This window comes from Suncus etruscus, chromosome 4, assembly GCF_024139225.1.
Source record: "Suncus etruscus isolate mSunEtr1 chromosome 4, mSunEtr1.pri.cur, whole genome shotgun sequence".
In the NCBI taxonomy this organism is placed as follows: domain Eukaryota; kingdom Metazoa; phylum Chordata; class Mammalia; order Eulipotyphla; family Soricidae; genus Suncus; species Suncus etruscus.
In genome coordinates this window covers 18427684-18452631 of record NC_064851.1, presented here as the reverse complement: position 1 = coordinate 18452631, position 24948 = coordinate 18427684, and the positions used below count along the sequence as shown (strand labels likewise).

The 24948-nt window shown below is 47.6% G+C and overlaps 1 protein-coding gene across 1 annotated transcript in view; it reads right to left on the bottom strand.

Moving 5' to 3' along the window:
• The window catches only part of TMCO4 (transmembrane and coiled-coil domains 4), a 77179-nt gene that overhangs the window by 19833 nt on the left and 32398 nt on the right, over window positions 1-24948 (bottom strand). The window contains exons 7-13 of the mRNA XM_049772163.1: window positions 21161-21293; window positions 12974-13071; window positions 12530-12673; window positions 10854-10973; window positions 9657-9821; window positions 8700-8836; window positions 8267-8351 (exon numbers count right to left, since the gene is read on the bottom strand). Coding sequence (XP_049628120.1) covers window positions 8267-8351; window positions 8700-8836; window positions 9657-9821; window positions 10854-10973; window positions 12530-12673; window positions 12974-13071; window positions 21161-21293 — 882 coding nt within the window. The remainder of the gene's footprint in view (window positions 1-8266; window positions 8352-8699; window positions 8837-9656; window positions 9822-10853; window positions 10974-12529; window positions 12674-12973; window positions 13072-21160; window positions 21294-24948) is intronic.

Sequence of the window (24948 nt, the reverse complement as noted above, 5' to 3'; positions counted from 1 at the left end):
GATGGAAGGCAGAGGGACTAATTAATGCATGTCCTCAAGAGGTAGAAGAGTTGGGGGTAGACAGGCTTAGCATAGTCGATCCTTACAAAATGTAAGCCAATACCCAAAGCTCTGCAAATCAGTTCTTTAGGGAAGTAGAGCTGCTGATACCCCTCCTGCCCCTTGAGGCACTCATAAGATATTGACAGGTCTGGCTCTGGGTTTAGGGGGCTGAACCCAGCCTGGAAGTGAGAGATCTGCAGGGCCCAGAAATAGGCCAGAGGGTGGGCTATCTCTTAAAGGGGAACGTGAAGGGGAGGCAAGAGGAATGACCCACACATCCTGGACACCAAAGATTACCAGCTAAAAGAGACCCAAGGCACATCCTAGTTACAATGAAAACCACAGATAGAAATAGAATACTGAAAGCTTTAAGGTCAATAAAAGAAATTACATTCAAAGAAGCATCCTTAAGATAATAGCAAATGTATCACAAACAGTCTTCAGGCCTGAAGGCAGTAGTGGGATAGAGTGAAAAAACTAAACAAAATGAACACTTTACCAAGAATATTTCACCCAGCAGGACTTTCATTCAAGTTTGATGAAACAATATACAGCTCCATGGATAAATAGTTTAGTAAACAGCTTTATACTCAAAACCAACTTTAAAAAAAGAACTGAAGGGGATTTTTTTTTTTTGGGTCACACCCGGCAGCGCTCAGTGGTTACTCCTGGCTCTATGCTCAGAAATTGCTCCTTGCAGGCTCAGGGGACCATATGGGATGCTGGGATTCGAACCACCAACCTTCTGCATGCAAAGCAAATGCCTTACCTCCATGCTATCTCTCCAACCCCTGAAGGCAAGACAAACCTCACAAACTTCTACAAAAAAGATGGTACAAACTTCCATGACAATCATCTCTCTCAATGTCAATGGTCTAAATGCACCAATTAAGAGCTAGAGTGGCAAAATGAATCAGAAAATTAAATCCAACAGTCTTCTGCCTGCAAGAAGCACATTTTACTAGTTAGAACAAACACAGACTCAAAGTCAAAGATTGGAAGACAACCTTTCAACAAACAACTCCTTTATAAAGGCTGGGGTGGGCACAGTACTTAAAATGTTAAAGCTTAAAATTTAAAAAGTTGTAAGAGGGGGCCAGAGCTGTGGCATAAATGGTAGGGCACTTACCTGGCATGCACTAACCTAGGATAGATTGTGGTTCTATCCCCCAGCGTCCTATATGGTCCCCCAAGCCAGGAGCGATTTCTGAGCACATACCCTGAGCACTACCAGGCCCCAAAACCAAAAATAAATAAATAAATAAATAAATAAAAATAAGAGACAGAGGGTCATTTCTTAATCATGAAGAGATATGTAATTAGGAAGAAGAGGAGCTTCCCAGACTGGGGCTGAACTCTGTTCCTTCTGTGCCTGAACTCTGTTCCTTCTGTGCCCTGTATAGCTCCTGGCTCCTGGTCACCCTCCAGCTGATGGTGGGCAAAGGAGTACATAGACTAAAAGTCAGAATCTGCTCTCAGCTTCCCCTCCCAAAGCTCAGACCCTTTCTTCTTGGATCTTGATCATCTCTGCCTCCTCGCTTTCAATTCCCAGCAGAAAATTGGCTCTGCTCACCTGCCCTTTAGACCAGGCACCTTCCTTCCTTCCAGTCTCTGCTGTGTTGGGGTTTTGGGTCTCCCCTCACTTCCACATAGCCTTTCAAGGCTTCCCTGACTTTCAAGACCCACATCTTGAATGGGTCCTGGGAGTACTCCCTGCCTCCCTGGGGTGTAATGGGGGAGCTCCCTCTTCTGAATTCCAAGGCTACGTCCTCCTGCCATGACTGAATACTGTGCTTTCTTTGAACCAAAGGCTCCTTAGGAGTAGCAAAAACAGTCAAATAGGAAATATTGGTGTCAGCTGTCTCCAAATTAGAGCCCCACACACTAGCCTAGGACAAACCGCAGTTCGATCCCTTGGTGTCCCATATGGTCCCCCAAGCCGGGAGCGATTTCTGAGCACATAGCCAGGAGTAATCACTGAGTGTCACCGGATGTGGCCCAAAAACAAATTAGAGCCCCAGGTGTGCTTACTAGGGGCTGTGTACTGGGGTAAACCCTGGGATTTGCATTCCACAAAAGAAAAGAGCAATTTCCCTGCACATTTCAATGTGAAGATGCCTGTGAGGTGCAGTACCAGCTCCTCACAGTCAGATGAAGTCCTCCCTCCCAGTTTGGCTGTACCAGCTCCTCCCTGTCTCCTCACCCCGTGCTGTCATGCTCTCTTATTTTGGAGACAAGCAGCTATTCTTCAGTGAATGCAAGCAAAGACTGTGGCAGGACTAATGACAAAACCAGCTATCCATTGCTCTTCAAGCTGCCAATCTGTGTCCAGCAATGCTCACAGAAGTCCCACTCTCCAGCAGCTGCTTCATTTCAAAATGCAAATTCACTTAAATTAGAGAACTCAGTTGAGGACTTGTCACCTAATGCAGTTTTCCAGGGACCCAGGTGCACATGGATATCGACCCAATAGTTATCTCCAACCCAGGGAATGCAGGCTCAGCTCTCCATCACGCATCATGGAGGACAGGCTAATCCAAGCATGTCCTGCTTCCTTGGGAGGAAGAGTGAGGGGGAAGCCTTGTGATCTCCAGCTCTGACATTTCTGGCTTGCTAAAAAGCAGTAATAGCTGAGGCTCTAAAAGCCACGGCAGTCTGAATGTGAGAACTCAGCTCTGAACAGAAGACTCAAGGCTGGGGCCAGAGAGATAGCATGGAGGTAAGGCGTTTTCCTTGCATGCAGAAGGACAGTGGTTCGAATCCTGGCATCCCATATGGTCCCCCGAGCCTGCCAGGAGCGATTTCTGAGTGTAACCCCTGAGTGATGCCAGGTGTGACTCAAAAACAAAAACAAAAACAAACAAAAAAAAAGAAGACTCATGGCTCAGACAGGGCAAGAAAGCTGAAAGGGAAGGAAGGTCTTGCTAGCTGTTTGAGGGCCAGTAGCTATCTATTCATGGACATGAGAAACAGCTAGTTGTCATGTCTTGACAAGGAGCTGGGGCCCAGCACCTTACTGACCTGCCTCTGGGCCTGACCGTACCTGGCAACCCTGGCACCTGGCAACCTCGGTTTCCAGTGTCCCTGAACCCGGTGGGCTCTTTCATGCCACCCTCAGCTGTTTGCCATGATTCAAAGCATGCCAGGATCCTATGAGTTCATCAAACAACTTACAAAATGATTTTTTTTAAATAAGAGGGCCGAGAAGATGCCTTAAATGGCTGGCGCACATGCTGGGACTGTGAAGGAGCCACGTTTAATTCCTGCCACCATATGGTACCCAGAGTAGCCCTGGGTGATCCCTTTTGCTTCTGGGCCTGGGTATGGCACAAAGCAATATCTCTGAGAGTGATCCTGGGTCCCCTATGTACTGTTTGTACTCTCCTGCCTTCCCCCAAAAGTGATTAAACGTATTTTGTTGGTCTATGGATCTGTTAGTCCCTTGAACCTTGGAAGTTCTGATGTGGTACAGGCTCATAGGTGGGTGCAAATTGGTGTCTGAGCTGTGGGATCCCAGTGCCCAAAGTGAACTTCTACCTGGTAAATGGACTTGCTAGAGGCTTGGAGAGGAGCCCCCATACCTAGACTAGGGTCTAGGCAAATGTTCTAAAGATCCTTTCAGAATATAGAGGTGCAAAACACCAGGCTCAATACTGATTCTACTGTTGGTGGGGACACCTCCAGGCACAGCTAGAGCGGCTGTTCTGTGACTGGATGGGCCATAAATACCCTGGTCAGAGGGTCCATCCCCCCCGGATTTGCAGATCGAGTATTGTGCAAGCTAAATGGAGCACTTCCGTGAGCACTGCCTGCCTCTGTTTCTTGCTCTGTGGTACCAACCCTGGGCAGGTGTATGCTTTGTCTCCCTTTGGAGTGAGCACAGCTGTTGGAGGGGTTGGCATGTGCTGGCTGATTATGCCTGCTAGGCCTTCTGGAAGTGGAGCTGCCCATGTGCTGGGCTGCAGGGAGGCATGGGCAGTGAACTGACCAACTAGCCCAGAACTTGGGGGACCCTTAACTAAGGCAGTGCAAGTTTGTCATTAATGCTTTTGTCCTCTGGTGGTGGTACAAATAACCCAACTGTCTTCATGGGTCTCATCCACTGACCAACGATTCATGGTACTAGACTGCTGCCAAACCTGGGTTAGGAACTGGACTGATCATGCCAGCCCTGCTGCTGAGCCCCCCTGTGCCAAAGAAGACTGTGGATAGATGCAGGAAATACAGGGTGGGGAGGGAGCAGAGAGGAAGCCAGTGAAGTACAATGATGCAGCAGCATAGGCTGGGATTCTAGCCCCAGAGACAGGCAGATCCCCTGGCTCAGATTTCAGTTTCCTGGTCTGCAGCTCTGTGAAATGGGATGAGAAAGCCAGTCTCAGACCATAGGGTGAGGCTGACATCCTGAAATTGGAGCCAACGGATTAAACTTGGCCACCCCATCCAATGGTGACCAACACCCCAAATAAAAACAAACCCATTCTCTGCTGCTGAGATAAAGCAGGTAAAACAGGGTCAGCCCATCCAGTTCTTATTCCCCAATGAATGAGCATTTCCCAGAGCAGCTGGTGCCCTAGTCAGAGCCACTCTGTCTTCAGTGTTGGGCACAGCTATCTGTGGGCCAGCTGCTTCTCCAAGAGAGGCTTGAGAAAAGTCAGAATCTTTAGGAGAGTTTTCTTTGGGGGGGGGGGAGAGAGAGAGAGAAAGAGAGAGAGAGAGAGACAGAGAGACAGAGAGACAGAGAGAGAGACAGAGACAGAGACAGAGAGAGACAGAGAGAGACAGAAAGACAGAGAGACAGAGACAGAGAGAGACAGAGACAGACAGACAGAGAGAGAGTAACAGAAAAACAGACAGAGACAGACACAGATAATGTATGTGTAAGAGAGAAAGAGAGATTGGGGAGGTACATTTTAGGTCTTCTGAAGTTTCACTAGCTTATACTTTTTTTTTTGCAAGAAGCTAACTTTTTTTTTTATTTTTTGGGGGGGTTTGGGGCCACATCCAGTGGTATTTAGTGCATTCAGGGTCTACTCCTGGTGGGGCTCAGGAGGACCATATGGGGTACAGGGATCAAATCTGGCTAGTCTGCAAGGCAACCACCCTCCCTGTTGTACTATCTCTCCAGCCCTGACTCTGGAATTTATTGCTGCATTTCATTAGTAAGTCTCAAAGGAATCCAGAAAACAATGAGTGGATTTAAATGCATTAGAGTAATTCCTCTTTTACATCCCTAACTCAGCTAATTACATTTTTCCTACAGCTAGGAGGTGGGGGGGGGGGGGATCCCTCCATGTGCAGATTCATCTGGTGTTAAACAAGCAGGGCTGCCTGAAACCAGATGCAGAGCTTGGAGTGAATTAGACATGGAACAGCAGCTCCCGGCAAAGGGTGAATAATTCACTCAAGGGCATGGCCAGCTGGAGATGTGAAGATGCCTCTCTGGTAACTGGAGGCCAGACCTTGGAAGGGCCATTGATGGAGAGGGAGGGAGGTGGCAGAAGGTCTGGTAACTATGGCCCTTCACCCTTTGTAGGAAGCTAACTTTCAGTTAACTCCAGTACATCCAAGGTCCATGCCATCTCTGTAGGTGAGGGGCGCTCTACTACCATGTACTCCTCATGGAGAAGGCAGCTCCCAGAATATTGTAAGTGCTCAGTAAGAACCACTGGGCTCTTGCTATCTGTCAGCTTTGATAGCCCTGGACACAATGAATTTGCCCACTGAATGCAAAAGATACCATTGACTGCGGTGCCCATGAGGAACTTCGGGACCCATGTGATGCTGATGTGCAAGTCACTTCCTCTGACTCAAAGTAGAAATTGCTGCTTTTTCTGGGCACATCTGTCCTACACTACCAGCATAGTATTTGCCAGCCATGATGCTATATCACAATAGAGCACTGGGACAGAAGCTCTGTCCCTTTCACACTAGACCAGTTGTTACTAGCCAGGGCTTCCCTGAGAGTTGTTGCTAATGCAGTGGTAACTGGTATAAATATAATCTTGGAGGAAAGAACTGCCCAGGTAGCTTTGATGAGTATTTTTAGGTAACAATTATTAATGACTGGGTCAGAAGGATTGGTAAAGGACCCAGATTGTCTCAATAATAAGGCCAGTGCTGGCAAGGATACCAGGGAAGTAGGTACAGTGACTAGAGAACTAGGCCAGGCTGAGACAGGACTACTTTGTCCCTTGTTAGTCATGTGGCAAGTTATAAAGCTCTGAGCTTTAGTTCACACAACTGTAAAGTGGGTGCAATAATTTTACTCACTCCTGGGCCGAAGTGGTAGCACAGTGGTAGGGCCACACGGGTTCGATACCGGGCATTCCATCGCCAGAAGCGATTTCTGAGCGCATAGCCAGGAGTAACCACTGAGCATAGCTGGGTGTAGCCCATAAGCAAACAAACAAACAAACCATTTTACCCACCCCATATGGATGATTGGGGGGGGGGGGGAGATTTTGGAACTGTGGCCAGTCTGTGGAAATGCAGACTATGTCCTGGAGTGTGTGTGTGGCTATCATTACTACAATAACTTTCATTATCACCAGCAATACTATTAGTACCACCATGACCACAGCTGCCGCCACTACAATTTTTTAAATGGGGCCAGTTCACTGTCCCTTAGACCATTGGAGAGCCAAATTCTAGTAAAAACAAAAACTATGAACAAAGTGGTATGCACACTGCATATATCTTATTTTGAAGTGAAGAAACAAAATTGAAACAAATACAACATGTGGCCCACGGGCTGTAGTTTAAAGACCACTGATTTAGACCTTACGATGTAAGCTAGAAAAGAGAGGAAAAAGGGGCCGGAGAGATAGCATGGAGGTAAGGCGTTTGCCTTTCATGCAGGAGGTCATCGGTTCTAATCCCGGCGTCCCATATGGTCCCCCGTGCCTGCCAGGAGCAATTTCTGAGCCTGGAGCCAGGAATAACCCCTGAGCACTGCCGGGTGTGACCCAAAAACCACACACACACAAGAAAAAAGAAAAAGAGAGGAAAAAGGAAAGAGAGATCATGGTCTGTCTGGAAATGGGTCAGCATGTGAGGGGAATGAGGGGAGTGTGGCAGTGTATGTGTCTACACAGAGAGGCAGAGGGGGTACTTTCACTTGATCCAGACATCATAAGCCATGGATCACAACCCCATATGAAGTTGGATAACTTGGACACATTTTGTTTTAGAACCAGTTTCCTTATGAGTTATCAGTAAATGTTTGATCTAGCTAATAACTTGATATGCATATATATATATATATATGAGATCAAGTAAGAATTTCTTGGGTGTGGGCCAGAGCCTTACGACAGTGGATATGGTGCTTGCTTTGCATGCAACTGATCCAGCCAGGTTGAGCCCCGTTAAGAGTAAACTCTGAGCATCTAAGAAGCCCTGATATAGAACTAAGTATCCCCAAATTGGTGATACACCACTAACGCCCCTTCTGGGAGATGCTGGAATGATGAGGGGAAAGGTAGCAGCCTTGGATGCAATGGTGGAGAGAGGTTTTTATTTGCTCACTTATAAAATTGTCAGGAGCTGGCTGAGAGTGGCTGAGGCAGAAAGAGATCAGGGGCAGCTCCAGGCACAGAGGAGCCAGGAAGAGCAGTAGTAGCTGCACGTGCCCTCCCAGAGCTGGACTGTCCAACTGGCATCTCCTGCACTGCCCAAAGCAAGCACAGATTGTGCAACTGACATTGAGTTAAGGACCCCGAAATGAGATCCTCCTAGAAGTGGGTGAGTCTAAATCCCACATCATTGTCCTTAGACGAGATAAACTGCATGCTTGAGAGAGAGGAGAGTGAGTGAGAGAGAGAGAGAGATTGAAGTAAAATGCCTGCCCCAGAAGCAGGTGGAGGGGAGGGAAACCATTGATGTTGTTGGCAGAAAATGCCCACTGGTGAAGGTTATTATATACTGTTTGACTGTAACTCAACTATGAACAACTTAATCTGTAAAACAAAACTGTAATATGAACAACTTTGTAACCATGGTGTTTAAATTTAAAAAAAAGGAAAAGAAAAAACAAGTATCAACCAAGGGCAGTGGGAGTTGGCAGGAGCAGGAAGTAAGGATAATAAACGAGCCTTAAGGGGCCACCAGTTTCCAAATTCTCTAGTTCCTTCCTTCCCACTCAACTTGGATTTCGAGGCATCAAGAACCAGAACTCTGGGAGGGAGTGGGGGAAGGCTTTGCATCTGTGGTAGGCAGCTGGACTCACCTTTCTCCTGTGCCATTTCCTGCAGACAGAAGTAGATGACTCTGGCTCCCAGACTGAAACCAATCAGGGTGACAGGCCGCCTTCCCTGGAGGAGAAAGGTCACAGTTGTTGGGAACAGACCCAGGCAGTGGCAGGACATTTTGCTATGAAGTGTGGCCCCTTCTTCTTTTCACTGGCTTGGGCTTCATGCCTGACATGGGCCCTATTCTTGCCTCCAATTCATGTCTGCAGCAGTCCCTCATTTATGCAAGGGCATGTGCTGCTGTGGGACTGATTCCCCCTATGCCTACCAGCAGCCCCTAGAAGGTTCATTGCATTATATCTCAGACCCTTGTCAGGCCTCCACTCATTGTTTCTTTCTAGGAAGAAGGCATGGGGATTGTGTGTTTCCCCTCTGCACTTCCACACACACTCCAAGCCCCATTCCCAGTACCTGCTGGCGGGAGAGCAGGATGTGGGCCAGGTGCTTGCCAACTTCTGCTGAGCGGTGGAGACACACCCCCCAGGGGTTGTCGATGACATTGGCAACGGTAAGGAGTGAGGCTGGCCAGGTGAGGGCAGCCACAATGCCTGCAGAAATGGGAAGTCCATGCTGAGAAGGCTGAGGAAGGGAAGGGAAGCCCAAGTGGAAGCTTGACATGTATCTCTACTTTGAACTGGACACTTCCTAAGTGTGGGTTCAATTGCTAAAGATGAAAACCGAAGCTTTCGGTTTTCTGCTACATGGACTAGATCCCTTCTGTGTCATATGTGTAAGATTCCCAGGACGGGCCCCTCTTCCCATACTTCCCTGAACTATTACTTTGCCTTAAAACTACACAGATCTTCTCAGTTGCTGCTCTCCTTGCCAAGGCCAGTCACATGAATGAATTTGACCAGTAAAGATTTGAGTAGCTGAGAGGCTCAGAAGGCACTGGCTTAAGGGCAGGCCCTTCGACTGTTATGGGTGTGCTGGGATGGTTAGTTTGCTGGTCACAGGATCAGAAGAGACCAAAGGGGCAGAGCTGGTGGCCCCAGATAAGGATCATGCAAATCTAGGAACATCCGGTTGGTCCACAGCCCACCCAGGCCTAAGCAAGCCCAGTTAAAATTACCAAAGGAAGCCCCCTGATCATCCTATCATGAGATGGATGGTCACTTGAAAACACTGTTTTTTGAGAAGTGGCTTGTTAAGTAGCCTTAGCTAACAGAGGTATTCTATGATAATGTGACAGGCTGTTCACTCTTCTCACAAGGACCATCAACTTCTCACACACCAGAAGGCAGCTTGAATTCTGCCTATTCCTCAGCTCAGCAGTGTGCTTGGTTTATTAGGGCCTCAGGAACCCACAGAGGGACCTGAAAGGGCTGGGAGTGGGGCCCACTGCTGTGGTGGGTAGGGGAAGCTTACCGGATAGCACTGTGTACTTGAGAGCCTCCTGCGCCACCATGTTGGCAAGGCCACTGAGGATGGTCTCCAGGGCATTGCCAAGCTCCATCAGATACTTGGCTTCCCAGGCCAGGCAGTATTGCTCACGGCTGCAAGCCAGTGCGGCCCATGGGGCACTGAAAGTGCCTAGGGGAGAACACAGGTAAGAGAGGTCTCTCCTAGATAGGCAGTAACTGAGGGCCCACCATCACCACCACCACCATAGTGAATCTCAGCATCAGAGCAGAGGAAGCAGACATAGGAAGCAGGAAGCCCAGTACTGGCTGTGGCTAGAATCACAGGTTGTATTCTATAGGTGTCTGGGTGTCCTGGACATATCACTATGCCACTCCAAGTCCCATCTGCTCATCTGAATAATGGGTATATGAATATCTGCACCCTGACAGAGCAGCTGTAACAATGAAGGATAGCAACTACGGCTCATGTCAAATGCTGTTTCATCCTTCAGTAATTCAGGGGCCTTGGGAAGATATGGGGACCCCTGATCTGCTTTCTCCACCCCATCCCCATTGCAATTCTATTAGTAGTTATGTGGCTTTTTGACTTTTGCCTGTCTGGGGCCTTCTGGTTCAATGATCTCTTTCAAGAGGAAGCCTTCTCCTCCTGTGACAGATCAGAGCACTTTGCTCATTTTTCCTGAATGCATTTTGGGGGGGGGGCACACCCGGCAGTGCTCAGGGGTTACTCCTGGCTCTGCACTCAGAAGTTGCTCCTGGCAGGCCCACGGGACCATATGGGATGCCAGGGATCGAACCCAGATTGGCTATATGCAAGGCAAATGTCCTACTGCTGTGCTACCACTTTCATACCTCCTTGAATGCTTTACACATTTTAGTTTAGTTTAGTTTTTTGGGTGACACCTGGCATGCTTGGGACTTACTCCAGGCTCTACACTCAGAGATTACTCCTGATTGTGCTCAGAGGATGGATGCGGGAATCAAACCCAGTTTGGTCACATGCAAGATAGTCCCTACTCTTTGGATGTGGGATCAAATCATCAAATTTTTCTGAACCTCACATTCTTCCTCTACAAAATGCATCTCCCTGACATATCCACTGGACACTGGGTGATTTCAGGCCAGCATCTGGCCCTCAGTAGCAGCCCATGACCGACCAACTCCCCACATGCCACATTCTCAGCCCAGCCTTGGCCCTTACGGTATTTCCCTGATGCCAGCCAACCGGTGATGGCAATGGTGATGTGCAGCTGCCTGCCCTCCGACAGAGGCAGAAATGTGAACTCTTCGATGGCTCCGACCCGCTTCTTCATTTTGTACCCTAAAGATCCAGAGCCAAGACAAGAACAGGCGTGACTGGGATCCAGGAAGGTCAGCCAGGTAGTTAGTCTCTTGGCTCTGGCAATACAATGTGAATCCTGCCCCCGGCAAACACTTCTCACTTTGGCATTTTGTTTGCTTTTGAGCCACACTCAGCAATGTTCAGAGCTTATTCCTGGCTTTGCACTCAGGATCGCTACTGGGGGACCCTCGGGGATGCTGGGGATTGAAATTGGGCTGGCTTCATGAGAGATAAATGCTTTACCCAAAGTGTTAGCTTTCTAGCGCCTTTCTTTTCCTTCAATTGTCTGAGGGTGGTGCTGTGGTGCCTGATGGTGCTGGGTCCAGAGCCTGTAGTAAACAGGACTGAATCCAGGGTGTGGCACATTCAAGGCATGTGCCCAACCACAAAGTTACACCCTGGTTGATAAGTACATAAAATATTCTTTATGTTTTGTGATTTTTGTGTTTTATTTTATTTTATATTTATTTATTTATTTATTTATTTATTTATTTTTGCTTTTTGGGCCATACCCAGTGACGCTCAGGAGTTACTCCTGGCTATGCGCTCAAAAATCGCTCCTGGCTTGGGGGACCATATGGGACGCTGGGGGATCAAACCACAGTCTGTCCTAGGTCAGCACATGCAAGGCAAATGCCCTACCGCTTGCACCACTACTTGGGCCCGTTTTATGATTTTTTAAAAAAAAAAAAGGGCCATGCTTGGCAGTACTCAGGGATTACTTCTAGTTCTGTGCTCGGGAGTTACTCCTGGTTCTGTGCTCAGGAATCACTTGTGACTGGGTTTGGTGGAGCATTTGTGACACCAGGGATGAAATCCAACCAAGTCAGCCACATGCAAGACAAGTCCATTAACTGCTGTACTATCTATCTCACCCTCAAAAATAATGCTAAACTATTTATTCTTTTGGGTTTGATGCTACAGCTGGCAGTGCTTAGGGTCTACACCTGGCTTTGCTTGGGGATTGCTTGAGAGCCTGTTGGTACCAAGAACTGAACATAGGCTTCTGCATGCAAATGTATGCTCTACCCTTTGAGCTCTCTCCCCAGCTTGCCAGTTGCTTTTTTTGTGGGGTAGGGTCAGGGAAACCACACTCAGCTGTATCTAGGGCTTATCTTGACTCGGTGCTCAGGGGTTACTGCTAGTGGAATTCAGGGGATTATAGAGGGTCTCGGGGATCGAACTCAGCAAACACGTTACCCCTTATACTATCTCTCCAGCCCTTCAGGTGCTTTCTTTAGTGAGTCAACCCAAGTGTCTGCCTGGGAACATCTTGGATGGTCACAAACCGCTCCCATTGATTTTCTCAGGGGGTGCCCACAAGATCCAAGTTCTCAAACAAGCCCTTCTGCCACTCATGTCAAGTGACAGTCCCTCCCAGCAGGGTGAATTCTCTTGCCAGCTCTGGCATGCTGGTCTGGACCCTGGAAACCTATATCACTCTTTTTCTTCTATTTCCCATGAGCTAAAAATCTTGGTGTGCCCCTTAAAATCTGAGCCTGGATGAAAATCCCACCTGCTCTTTTGCCTCTTACCTGTCAAGCCAGCTCCCGCAGCACCAAAGAGTGAGGTCATCACAGCTATGCCGGCCACTGACCCCAGGGCTGCTGCTCCAGCACTACCAATGATGGTTGCAGCTCCGGCGGCAACGAGAGGGGCAGCCAGGCCCCCCGTCACGCCTGCAAGGAGAGCAGTCCATGGTGGGTTCAAAGGAAGGGGAAGAGGTGATAGTGGCTGGGTTCTTCTCATCTGCTAGCATAGTATTCCGTTACTTTTTCGGTGAGGGTCTGGTCCAGTGGTGCTTAGGGAACCATGAGGTAGTAGGAATGGAACCCAAGGCTCTCAACTTGCAAAGCCTATACTCCAGCCCTTTGAATCAGCTTCATAATTAAATATGGCTGGTGATTCTAATAGATGGCCGCCTGCTGGGGTAGGGGTCCTCTTTCCTCCCCACCCTCCCCTCTTTGCCTGACTCCTACCAATCACGGTGCCACCCCCAACAGTCGCCAGGCCTATTAGGAGGTAGCGCTTCCACTTCCTGCGGTTTTCTTTCTTCTTCCGGGATGCCTCGGCCGCCCTGGGGGAGAAGAGGTTTTGCTCAAGACAGCTGGCCATACCTCAGACCCCACAAGAAATCCCTGACAGACCAACCCTCCACACTGGAACAAAGATACGCAACCACCTCGCCATGCAAGGTGAGGCCCTGATGATATAATGGGTCCAGCAATAATTTTCAAAAGCTGAAAATCTCCTAATACCCAGCCAGAAACAATGGGTGGAGGGTGGCAGTTCCTACTTACCCAGAGGATCCATCCTAATGGGGGTGCAATTTGAATAATGAAAAGACAAAAAAATAGTAGTAATAGCAAAAGCAGCATAAAGGACTCTCTGCAAAAAGATGGACTCAGAACAAGTACCAGGCCAGCCCAGCCCCTCCCCGGCCATCCCATCCCACCTCCACCTGGGACTTTTGAAAGCCCAGCCAGGGCTCAGACCCTGTAAAGCTGAGAACAGAGGCAGCACTGAGCTTGAGCAGGGATGTGCTGAGTGCTGGGAACAGCCCTCTTGAGCACTCACAGGCCCCAAGAATGTTCATTTCTCTTTTTTTTTCCTGTTAGACATTCAGCCCCCACCCCACCCCTGTGCTCTGAGGGAGCTGGGGGCAAGACGGGCAGTTGAATGGGGTCACTTAGGTGCAGGAACTCTGAACCTGGAGTTTGGACGACTCTGGAGTGATAACAGAGAATGATGATAATGAGGGAGAAAGGTTAATATTTACTGAGAACAGCCTGTGGCTAATCTCTGGAAGCAGCTTTATTCTTATCCCTATGATACAGATGAGTGCATGGGTTATGGGGGTTGGGGGGTGTCAGCACAGGGGCAGTAAAGGTTGAATCCTTTCCTTCTTCATCCCCCCAGCCAACAGGCCACCAAGGCCAGAGGAAAGACCTACCTTCCTTCCTTCCTTCCTTCCTTCCTTCCTTCCTTCCTTCCTTCCTTCCTTCCTTCCTTCCTTCCTTCCTTCCTTCCTTCCTTCCTTCCTTCCTTTCCTTCCTTCCTTCCTTCCTTCCTTCCTTTCCTTCCTTCCTTCCTTCCTTTCTTTCCTTCCTTTCTTCCTTCCTTCCCTTCCTTTTCTTCCTTCCTTCCCTTCCTTCCTTCCTTTCCTTCCTTCCTTCCTTCCTTCCTTCCTTCCCTTCCTTCCTTTTCTTCCTTCCTTCCTTTCCTTCCCTTCTTTCCTTCCTTCCTTCCCTTCCTTCCTTCCTTTCCTTCCCTTCCTTCCTTCCTTTCCTTCCCTTCCTTCCCTTCTTTCCTTCCTTTCCTTCCCTTCCTTCCTTTCCTTCCCTTCTTTCCTTCCTTCCTTCCCTTCCGTCCTTCCTTTCCTTCCCTTCCTTCCCTTCCTTCCCTTCTTTCCTTCCCTTCCTTCCTTCCTTTCCTTCCCTTCTTTCCTCCCTCCCTCCCTTCCTTCCTTTCCTTCCCCTCCTTCCTTTCCTTCCTTCCTTCCTTCCTTCCTTCCTTCCTTCCTTCCTTCCTTCCTTCCTCTCCTTCCTTCCTTCCTTTCCTTCCTTCCTTCCTTCCCTTCCTTCCTTCCTTTCCTTCCTTCCCTCCTTCCCTTCCTTCCTCCCCTCCTTTCTTTCCTTCCCTTCCTTTCCTTCCCTCCTTTCTTTCCTTCCCTTCCTTTCCTTCCTTCCTTCCTTCCTTCCTTCCTTCCTTCCTTCCTTCCTTCCTTCCTTCCTTCCTTCCTTCCTTCCTTCCTTCCTTCCTTCCTTCCTTCCTTCCTTCCCTTCCTTTCCTTCCTTCCTCTCTCCCTCGCTCCCTTCTTCCCTCCTCCCTCCCTATCATTTGGGGGGTGCAAATCAAAACAACAATGAGTACCATCTCATACCACAAAGACTGGTACACATCACAATGAATAAGAACAATCAGTGCTGGCGGGGATGTGGGAAGAAAGGAACTCTATTAACTGCTGGTGGAATGTCATCTAATCCAAACCTTATTGAAACAATATGAAGATTCCTCAAAAAACTGGAAATTGATCTCCCATTTGATCCAGCTATATCACTCCCATGGATATACCCTAGGAACTCAAAAATACAATGCAAACATCCCTTCCTCACACCTATATTTATTGCAACACTATTTACAATGGCCAGACTCTGGAAATAACCAAGATGCCCTTCAACAGATGAATGAATAAAAAAATTGTGGTACATATTCACAATAGAATATTATGCAGCCGTCAGGAGAGATGAAGTCATGACATTTTCCTATTCATGATAGACATGGAAACTATTATGCTGAGTGAAATAAGTCAGAGGAAGAGAGAGTCACAGAATAGTCTCACTCATCTATGGGCCTTAAGAAAAATAAGACATTATTGTAATAATGCCCAGAGACAATAGAGACGAGGGCTGGAAGGACTGACTCTCGATATGAAGCTCACCACAAAGAGTGGTGAGTTCAGTTAGAGAAATAAATACACTAACAACTATCATGTCAATGGTAGTGAGTGAGAGAAATAGAACGCCTGTCTTGAAGACAGGCAGGCATTGGGGGAGGAGGGAAATGGGGAGCACTGGTGGTGGGAATGTTACACTGGTGAAGGGGGGTGTTCTTTTTATGACTAAAATCCAAATACAAACATGTCTGTAATCATGGTGCTTAAATAAATATATTATTTAAGGAAAAAAAAGAAGTTTGTGAGAGATAAAGAAAAGAGAAGAAAGAGGAGAAGAGGGGAGAGAGAAGAACGAGAAGAGAGAAGAGGGGAGAGAAAAAAGAAGACAGAAGGAAAGGATACAAAAGAGAGAAGAGTGGAGAAGGGAGAGAGAAATAGAGAGAGAAAGAGAATCTTTAATGGGTTCAGTGAATGCAGCTTTGCACGAGGAGACCTGGTTTCAATCCCAGCAATACATCATTATCCTGAGCATTGCCGAGAGTGACCATTACCTCAAGGATGGAGCTGGGAGATGGATCTGCTCAGTCCTTGAGCACCTTTGGGTATGGCTCTAAGACCAAAGTAAATAAAGTGAATGCAGATCCCTGACCTTGTGCTCTGCCCCTGCTATACAGCAGCACTTTCAGAGATGGTTTCTCAGACAAGCTGGGACCCAGCACCAAGAGAGCACATTAATGTCAGTTGGCTCAGTGATGCCCATACAGCAGGACACTGCTGCATCTCCTCTGGGCAGGGATAAAGTCATTCAGGTTTGCTGTCACTAGCAACTGCGGCCAAACTCAGGCTACCCAGATGGACAGCGCCACTCAGAGTCTGTGACTAAGCAACTATTACCTTATCCCATCTGAGCTTCCCACACCCCACAAGTGAGAATGGAAACTGCCAGGGCAACTAAGTGAGATGATTAGCTCAGAAACAAACTGGCATGAGTGGCAATGTCTGTGGCTGTTAGCATTTCATTAGTCTGATAATTTTCTCCCAAATGGATTGGGGATATACTTTGGCTCTCACTAGTCTCATCATTCAGGGCACGCTAAAAAGATGGAGATTTTTGTTACTTCTGACTCTGGACTCAGGGATCATTCCTAGAGGTGCTCAGGGGATCCTATTGATCTAACCCTGGTTGGCCGCATGCAAGGCAAATAAATGCCTTACATGCTATACTATTTCTCAAGCCCCTGTATTATTATTATTATTATTGTTATTATTATTATTTTAAAACATTATTATTTAAATATTTAAAACTCAGATAATATTTCCCAGTGGTTTTTTAAAGCTAACACACTCTTAAGTTTACCTGAACTGCCAATTCATTTCTCAATTTAAGTACTTGAACACTCTTAATAACTGTTTTGTACATCAACTGAATAGCTTTCCCAATCATCACCAATTATCACAGCATTTTACTCCTGCAATTACTCCAATAGTGTGAATTTAAACATCAAACACACAGGAAGAGATGGCAGCTCTATGTTCCAGGGACAAGGCTCTCCATATTTGGAAGTCAGGATTTGAAGACCACCAGAGGAACAGGTTCTCCTATTATCTTCACAAATTACCTTGACAAGTAACCAGGATTGCTTTGTTCTGGCTGCAATGGCCCCTCTACCCCACCCATCCGTCCATGCTCCAGACTTGAAGCTGGTGTTGCATGAGGGTCTTGTGCAGACATTGGAGGAAGCCAGAGAGAAGGCTTAGGCCGTACATTTCCTAGTGATGAGCAGCTGCCTGTCTCTACACTCCCCACGCTGCCCATCTCGTGGGCCCACAGCCAACTTCCCTCGCTACCATCCAATCTCCTGCTAGAAGGTGTTCACTCTCCTGACACCTCTTCTTTTGAACTACCGGCTCCAGCTGATAGGGGGTGAGCTTATCTCTGGGAGCCACTTTTCTAGCAAAAGCTCAGAAATGTCTCATGAAGTACCATATTTTTCACTCTATAAGACACACCTGCCCATAAGACACACATAGTTTTTAGATGCTCTCCTCCCCCACACTCAGGCTTCAGCTCCAGGCGGCACTCACTCCATAAGATGCATCTTTTGGGGGGAAAAGTGCGTCTTGTGGTATGAAAAATACGGTACTTACTATCTTTATGATTTTTGTGAAACATGCCTCCGCACCTAGTAGGCTTAAATGGCATGGGGTTAACATGCTGCGACCTTGACTGTCTATGCCTGCCCTCTGACACTGTCTTTATCTGCAAAACCATCTGGAGAGTGAGCACAAGTGAGCTATGTCTCACACCTGTTTTCACTAATGCTCTCCAGAGGGGTGTCCGACCAACATCCAACAGTGCCTTCTCAAAGGTCTATGGAGACTCAAGACCCATCATGTCAGGTGCGGCCCTGGGCTTTATTCTTTTTTAAATTTGGGGCTACACCCAGCAGTGCTCAGGGATTACTTCTGGCTCTGCACTCAGAAATTACTCCTGGTAAGCTTGGGGGCATCATATGAGATACTGGAAAGTGAACCCAGGTTGGCTGCGTTCAAGGCAAACGTCCTTCCTGTTATGCTATTGCTCCAGCCCATGTCCTGTTTTTTTTATTTTATTTTTTTAAGTTTTTGTCTCACCCTAGTGGTGCTCAGGACTCATTCCTGGATCCCCACTCAGGAATTCCTTTTAGTGGTGCTTGGGGAACCATAAATGGTACTTGAGGATCAAAATTGGGTTGGTCTATCCGCTGTTATCACTTCAGCTCCTGCTGATCTGGACTTTTTTTTATTTTTTATATTTTTGTCACACCCGGCAGTGCTCAGGGTTACTCCTGGCTCTGTGCTCAAAAATTGCTCCTGGCAGGCACGGGGGACCATATGGGATGCCGGAATTTGAACCACCAAGGCAAATGCCCTACCACTGTGCATCTCTCCTGTCCCTGATTTGGACTTTTGATGCACATAACTTTGGTCTCTTAATTAGCCCAGGTGGAGACCACCATGACCTTTGTATTCGAGACAAAGACATTGAGGTATGGAGCTGGAGAGGTACAAAACAAGAGCAAGAGAGCCTGGCTGGCCTCAGGGTTCCAAGTGGACCGGACAACAAAAGAGCAGCTCCCCTCTGCAAGTCACCTCGAGGTGCTGAGAGATAAGCTCACCTTACAGAAACACAAAACCTGATCCTTTAGCAAAACCTAATCCTCCACTGAGTGAAAGTGAATAAAGTGCCATTTGCAGCCAGAAAGGGACATGAGGTACCCGAGCCACACCAAAAACCTACAGCAGAACATTTAGAACCAGTGCTCCTGAAGCTATAGTTTTATCCCTGGGTCAAAGACCCTCCCAGAACCTGTAAATGTTCCCCCAAATAAAAGAAAAAAAAAATAACACGTATATGGGGACTGGAGCAAGAGTAGAGTGGGAAGGGCATTTGTTGACCTGGCTGACCAGGTTTGATTCCTAGAACCCCATATGGTTCCTTGAGCCAGGCCATATGCCAAAGTGAGCGAGCACCCAGGAGTGAATGATTCCTGAGCTCAGAGCTATGAGTAAGCCCTAAGTTGCTGGGAGTGACCCCCAAACTAAACAATGATAATGAAAACAACACACATGGAGTCTTTTTCTGAGCATAGAGCTCACAGTTACTAACTACAACATTGACAGGCAGTCCACCTGGACCAGTTCTGCAAATGACAAAAGGAATCAACTGAGTCCTCTGTGTGAGCCCCACAGGAGGGGGATGTGACTGGGCTCAGCCAAGTACAAACATCACACTTCAATACTACATGAAGGGTAAGTGGCAGAGCTGGGCTGTTTTCCATGTTCTGTGAGTTGATTCTATATGACATATACCCACCAGGAGGAATGCCCCTCTCTGACAGCAAGAGTTCTGAGTTATAGCTAAGCAGTCACTTCATTTCTAGGCCTGGCCAAGAGGCTATAAAGGTCCACTCTCCACAGAATCTGGGCAGCCCTTGTGATGATGAAAATGGGCCTGCAGCCAGCTGTTTCTTCACTGCCGACTCAGGTCTAAGAGGCAGGCAGGTGTTTTCAGGTCACTTTGAATGACCGAGTTTCCTCCTTTCCTCACCTCACCGTGCCTTTGCCCTATGAACCTTGGCAGGAGGGCAGCTCTAGTTTGGAACTGGGCTTCAGAGCTAAATTCCCAGCTGGGCTGAAGAGGGACTGCTTGGCCACTCTGGGAAAAGCTCTTCATCCCAGAACCAGAACCGAGGCAACATGCCTGGAACCAGGAGCAGGCGGTTGGGCTGTGGTTTGGGCTAAAATGCTCTCTCTGGGATTGGGTCCTGTGTCAAGTATTCAGCGAAAAACTGAGCTCTGGCCAAGTTCCCTGGGTAATTTCCCTCTGCTTGCTCCTCACCGTACAGATAGCAAGGCTGCACAGAGGTGAGGAGGCAAAGGGAGGGGAAGGATTCAGCTGTGAGTTACGTGCCAGTCTTGGGCGAGTATACATTCATCTTTCACAGTGACCGCCAGAGGTCGTTGACCTTAATGCCATTTTATCGATTGCTTTCAAGCAAAATAATAATTTAATAAATAATGGCTGGAAAGATAGTACAGAGAGTAGGCCTATATCTTGCATGCAGCTGACCTGGGTTCCATCTTCAGTATCCCCATATGGTCCCCTGAGCTTGCTAGGAGTGAATATAGAATACACAGCATGCTAAATATGGCCCAAAAACAAAACCAAAAACTTTATTTAGTTTTTGGGGTTATATCTGGTAAGGCTCAGGGGTATTCCTGACTCTGTGCTGGGGGATTCCTCCCAGTAATACTTAGGAGAATATGCAGTGCTGGGACACCAAACTTGGACTTCATCCTTAGTCCCATTTTACATAACTCAATTTCTCAGGGTGTGGAGGGGGACATACCTAGAGGTACACAGGGCTTACTCATGACTCTGTGCTAAGGGGTCAGACTCTTCCGGGTTGAGAGACCTTATTGGGTGTCAGAGTTTGAACCAAGGTTGGCTGCATGTAGGGCAAGCACCTTTCCTTGCTGTACTATCTCTCTAGTCCCTGAACTCCCAAATTGGGGGGGGGGGGTTGTTGTTTTGGGGATAGACCCAGTGATGCAACAGGTTCATTCCGGCTTGGTGCTCAGAGATTAATTATTCCAGTTGATACTCGAGGAACCATATGTGGTATCAGGGTTTGAATAGGTTTAGGATGCTTAAAAAAAGGCAAGTGCCTTAACTCTTAGACTGTATCTCCAGTCCTTAATAGTGCACTTGGAAGGATTCTATGACCGAGAAAAGAACCTGCCCAAGGTCAAAGAGTTCATGAGTGTCAGAGGAAGAAATTGAGCCTGGTAATAGGGTGTTTCTAGAAATGGAGATGGAATGGGAATCTTGGGCTAGGAAATATGAAAGTCGTAAGAGAGAGGCCCTGGGCCCAGAGAGATAGCACAGCGGCATTTGCCTTGCAAGCAGCCGATCCAGGACCAAAGGTGGTTGGTTCGAATCCCGGTGTCCCATATGGTCCCCCGTGCCTGCCAGGAGCTATTTCTGAGCAGACAGCCAGGAGTAAGCCCTGAGCAATGCCGGGTGTGGCCCAAAAACCAAAAAAAAAAAAAAAAAAAAAAAAACCCAAAAAAAATCTTGCATTTATGCCCTCCTCCTGCATATGAGGAAGAAGACTCAGAGAGGACAAGTGACATGTTGAGGTCACTCAGGGGTTCGGGGCCACCCTGGGATGGCCAATAGGGGCTCCTTTTCTCTCTCTGTACTAGGTGCACGGGATTCTCTTACTCAGATTCCTCCTCTCTGGTTTCCTTCAGGCTCTCCAGGAATGTTTCTTCAAGGAGCTCCAGCTCTCCCAGGGGCAGGTGGAAGAGTGAGGTCATATGGCAAATGAGGACTCGCGCTCGTGCGTCATAGTGCCCTGGAAAGAGATAAATGACATGGGGAGAGAGGGATAAACTCAGTTTCACTGAAGCTAAGGGGGACGGACAACACCCAAACTCTGAAAACACCCCCAAGGCACCATCCCATAAGAATTGGTTTATCAAACCAAAACACAGCTTTCTGCAGAGAATCTTATGCAATGACTTAAAATCCTCATTACAAGCAAAATGATATTTCCTGCTACCATTAGCAAAGCTAAGCTTTCAGAAATCAACAGTTGTTGAGGTGCTGAAACTTGTGCTAGGGCGGAGGTACAAGGCTTTTGGATGCTAACTGAACAACGTGTCTTAGAATCTTTGAGACAGTGCACTGGGGATTTGGCTCAGTGGCAGAGCACTTACTTGCCTTCCATGTGTGAGATCCTATTGGGTATAGATGAGGGCATGGCTCAGAAGTCATGGAACTCATGCCTGGCAAATGCTAGGGTCTGTGCTTGATCCCTAGCATCGGGTGGCCACTGAGCATTGCTGGGTCCAGATGGTCACAGAGCACTGGCAAGAATGACCCCTATAAAGAAATGTACACTTCCAAAATCATGGAGAGAAGGTAGAAGGGTGGTTCCTAGAGGTTCTGGGGCAAGGAATGGAGGACCAAATTTAATGTGTAAGAAGCTTTAGTTCTACAAGATGGGCAACTTAGCCATGCATGGTACTGACCTGCAGACCTGTCCTCAGAACCACTGAACTGTGTGTACTCCTGAGCACTTCCAGGTGTGGCCCCAAAACAAAACAAAACAAAACAAAACGGGCTAGTAGCTTAAGGGACAGTGCAGGGATTCAGGCTGATGGTATGAGTCCCCAATACCACATATGGTCTCCTGAGTGCAGAACCAGGAATAACTCTTGAAGACTGCCTGATTCCCCCATTGACCCACTACAAAAATATGAGTCAGAAGTGAAATGGTATGCTCTGTGCATTTTAAAGTGCATCTCCTTTTGCTCAGGAATCTCATTTTGGGGAATTTTCCATTTCTATAATTCTCATCTTAAGGAAATAAATGTGGAAAGTGTTTATTAACCAAAGGTTTTATTGCTGCGTTTATAACCAAGCATAGAAACAATCTGGTACTGGGATATTTATAACATTCCCAAACCATACAGTACAGGCAGATGGGCCATGGAAGCTGATGAGAAGCATTCGTGTCTGTCTGTCGTCATGCACCAGGCCGGATGTGTCCTAGCCCTGCTCCAGGCCCAGCTGTCTGCCTGCTCCCCCAAAAGTGGGCTGGGTATGGCTGCTAAGTCCCTCTTAGTGAGACATGCTGGCACATCCTACAGGCCACACTGCCACCATATCCCCCATCATTGGCTGCTGACACTGCAGCTCCTTTTGCCTCAGTCCTTCTCCACCTCTGAATGACCTCCAAGCACCACTCTGGACAAACAGGGTAGCTTAGGAATCCTCTGGAACCTGATGAGTGATTGCCTCAGAGAGGGCAGCTCAGGAGTCTGGGATGAGTCCCAGAATCTGTCTCTGCATGTACATTGTGAGGTCTAAGAACCAGGCTGTAAGAGGAAGCAAACCCTGCCTGGAGTGATCCTTGAGCAGAGAGCCAGGAGTTTGTTCTAAGTACTACTGGACATGGCCCCCAACTGATCTGCCACTCCCAATTTTTTGGCCTGTTTCTATTAAATACAAGTGTTATAAGAAACTCTTTTTCACTGCTCTATCTTCCCATCCTTAGAACGATCTGTCACAAAGAGCACAGGCTCAGCTTGGCTTGGCAGAAATGGCAGTTGTGCATTTTAATCTTGAGCAAACAGCTTATCTTTGCTCAGGTGGGAAACAGGACCAGTACAGTCATCCTATGAAGTTTTGAGGACTCAACTGAAAAATGCAGGAGAGGACAGTTGGGGCTCATGATGGGCTTTTAATGAGTATGACAGACTCGGGATAGCTCTGCTGCAATGCTGAGCAGAATCATTCTAAAGTCATAGTGAAAACTGTTAGATCCCTTTATGCTAAGGAAATCAGTACATCTTCCCTAGGTTCTTCCCAGGATCTCCAGGTAAGCTACATCCCAGTGGCCTCTGCCCAGCTACCTGTGCTACGTGCAGGCAGTTGCAGGCCACGTGTAAGGTTACTAGGTCATCGAAGATTCTGCTAACAGGAGCTCCTGCACCTCCACAGAATCACAGACGACTACACCTAGATAATCAAGCTCTAGAAATAAACCAAGCCAGGGCCACGATGATTAATGGGCTGCAATTATAATTAGCGGCAAAGGCAGACTCGATTGATCAAGGGTGCAGTGAGTCAGCTCAGGGAATAGACTGGCAGCTGCAGAGGTGATTAACCTCCTGAGGTGTCTCCTACGTGGGCTCTGGATCATAGCCCTGTGCAAGAGGCTCGGCTCTTGGAGTAGAGCTTAGGCTCTATGGGAGGCCATCTCACTGGTTTCTTATCATTCATTCTTGCTCCACACACTATTTGCCATTCCGTAGCCAGAGGGACTGAGTTTTAAAAGTCACAAATTCAGCCCTATCTGTTCCTCCCTGCTAAAAATGCTCCAAAGTACATGAACTAAAACCCAAATTTCCCTCTGGCTCTGTAAAGCTGGACATTATCTGGTCCCTTCCCATGACCCTGTCCTTCCTCACTTTCTATGCATCTCTGTTTTATGCAACAGAACTTGTCTTTTTTTTTTTTTTTTTTTTTTTTTTTTGGTTTTTGGGCCACACCCGGCGTTGCTCAGGGCTTACTCCTGGCTGTCTGCTCAGAAATAGCTCCTGGCAGGCACGGGGGACCATATGGGACACCGGGATTCGAACCAACCACCTTTGGTCTGGATCGGCTGCTTGCAAGGCAAACGCCACTGTGCTATCTCCCCGGGCCCAGAACTTGTCTTTTTAAGAAGCCCAGTTCATTCCTGCTACAGGGATTTTGCATGTGCAGTTTTTTCTTTTTAACTTTTTATTGAGACCAATGTGAATTACAAGTCTTTCACAGTTGTATTTCAGGTTCATAGTGACAGTGAAATTGGGGCCATTCCCACCACCAGTGTTGATCTGCCTCCACCAGTTTCCAGCACGCATTCCATACCTCCACCTTTAGCTGCCTGGACTGCTAGTGTAACAGCTTCCTTTTGTCTATAGCTTGTTGAAGTTTGGGTCTCTTGACTCTCTTGTCTTTGACTTTGGTTTGGGTATTTTGGTCTGATCAGTTTTATTTCTACTCATGCATTTGCAGTTCTAACTAGAAAGCCTATGGTTCTTTCTCATCAGTCAGCTCTCTAACCCCTGCATTGGTCTCTAAAGTACAGCAGCCAAGGCCCCAACCAGTCCCTTGGCCTCCAGCCCTGTTTCACCGCTGCTCTGTGTCTAAGCTTTCCATCTGTCTTCACTGTCAGAATGCTAGTCCCACGCGTGTTGGCTAAGTTTCCCACCTTCCTTCCTTGACAAAATGCCAGTCTCACACAGGTCAGCTCCTACAGCTGCTCCTGGTCTCTTGTGCCCAGGACAGTACCTGGTTTTTAGCAGATTCCCTGTGCTGCACTATGTGAGTTCATGAACAAAGCTCCTCCTCTTGCAGAGTTTACTGATATGCCTGCCCACTCCAGGCATCAAATACCTAACTTTCTGCTTCCCCTCAAGGCCAGGACTCCCCTCTCCAGACCCTTCTGAGACCTACAC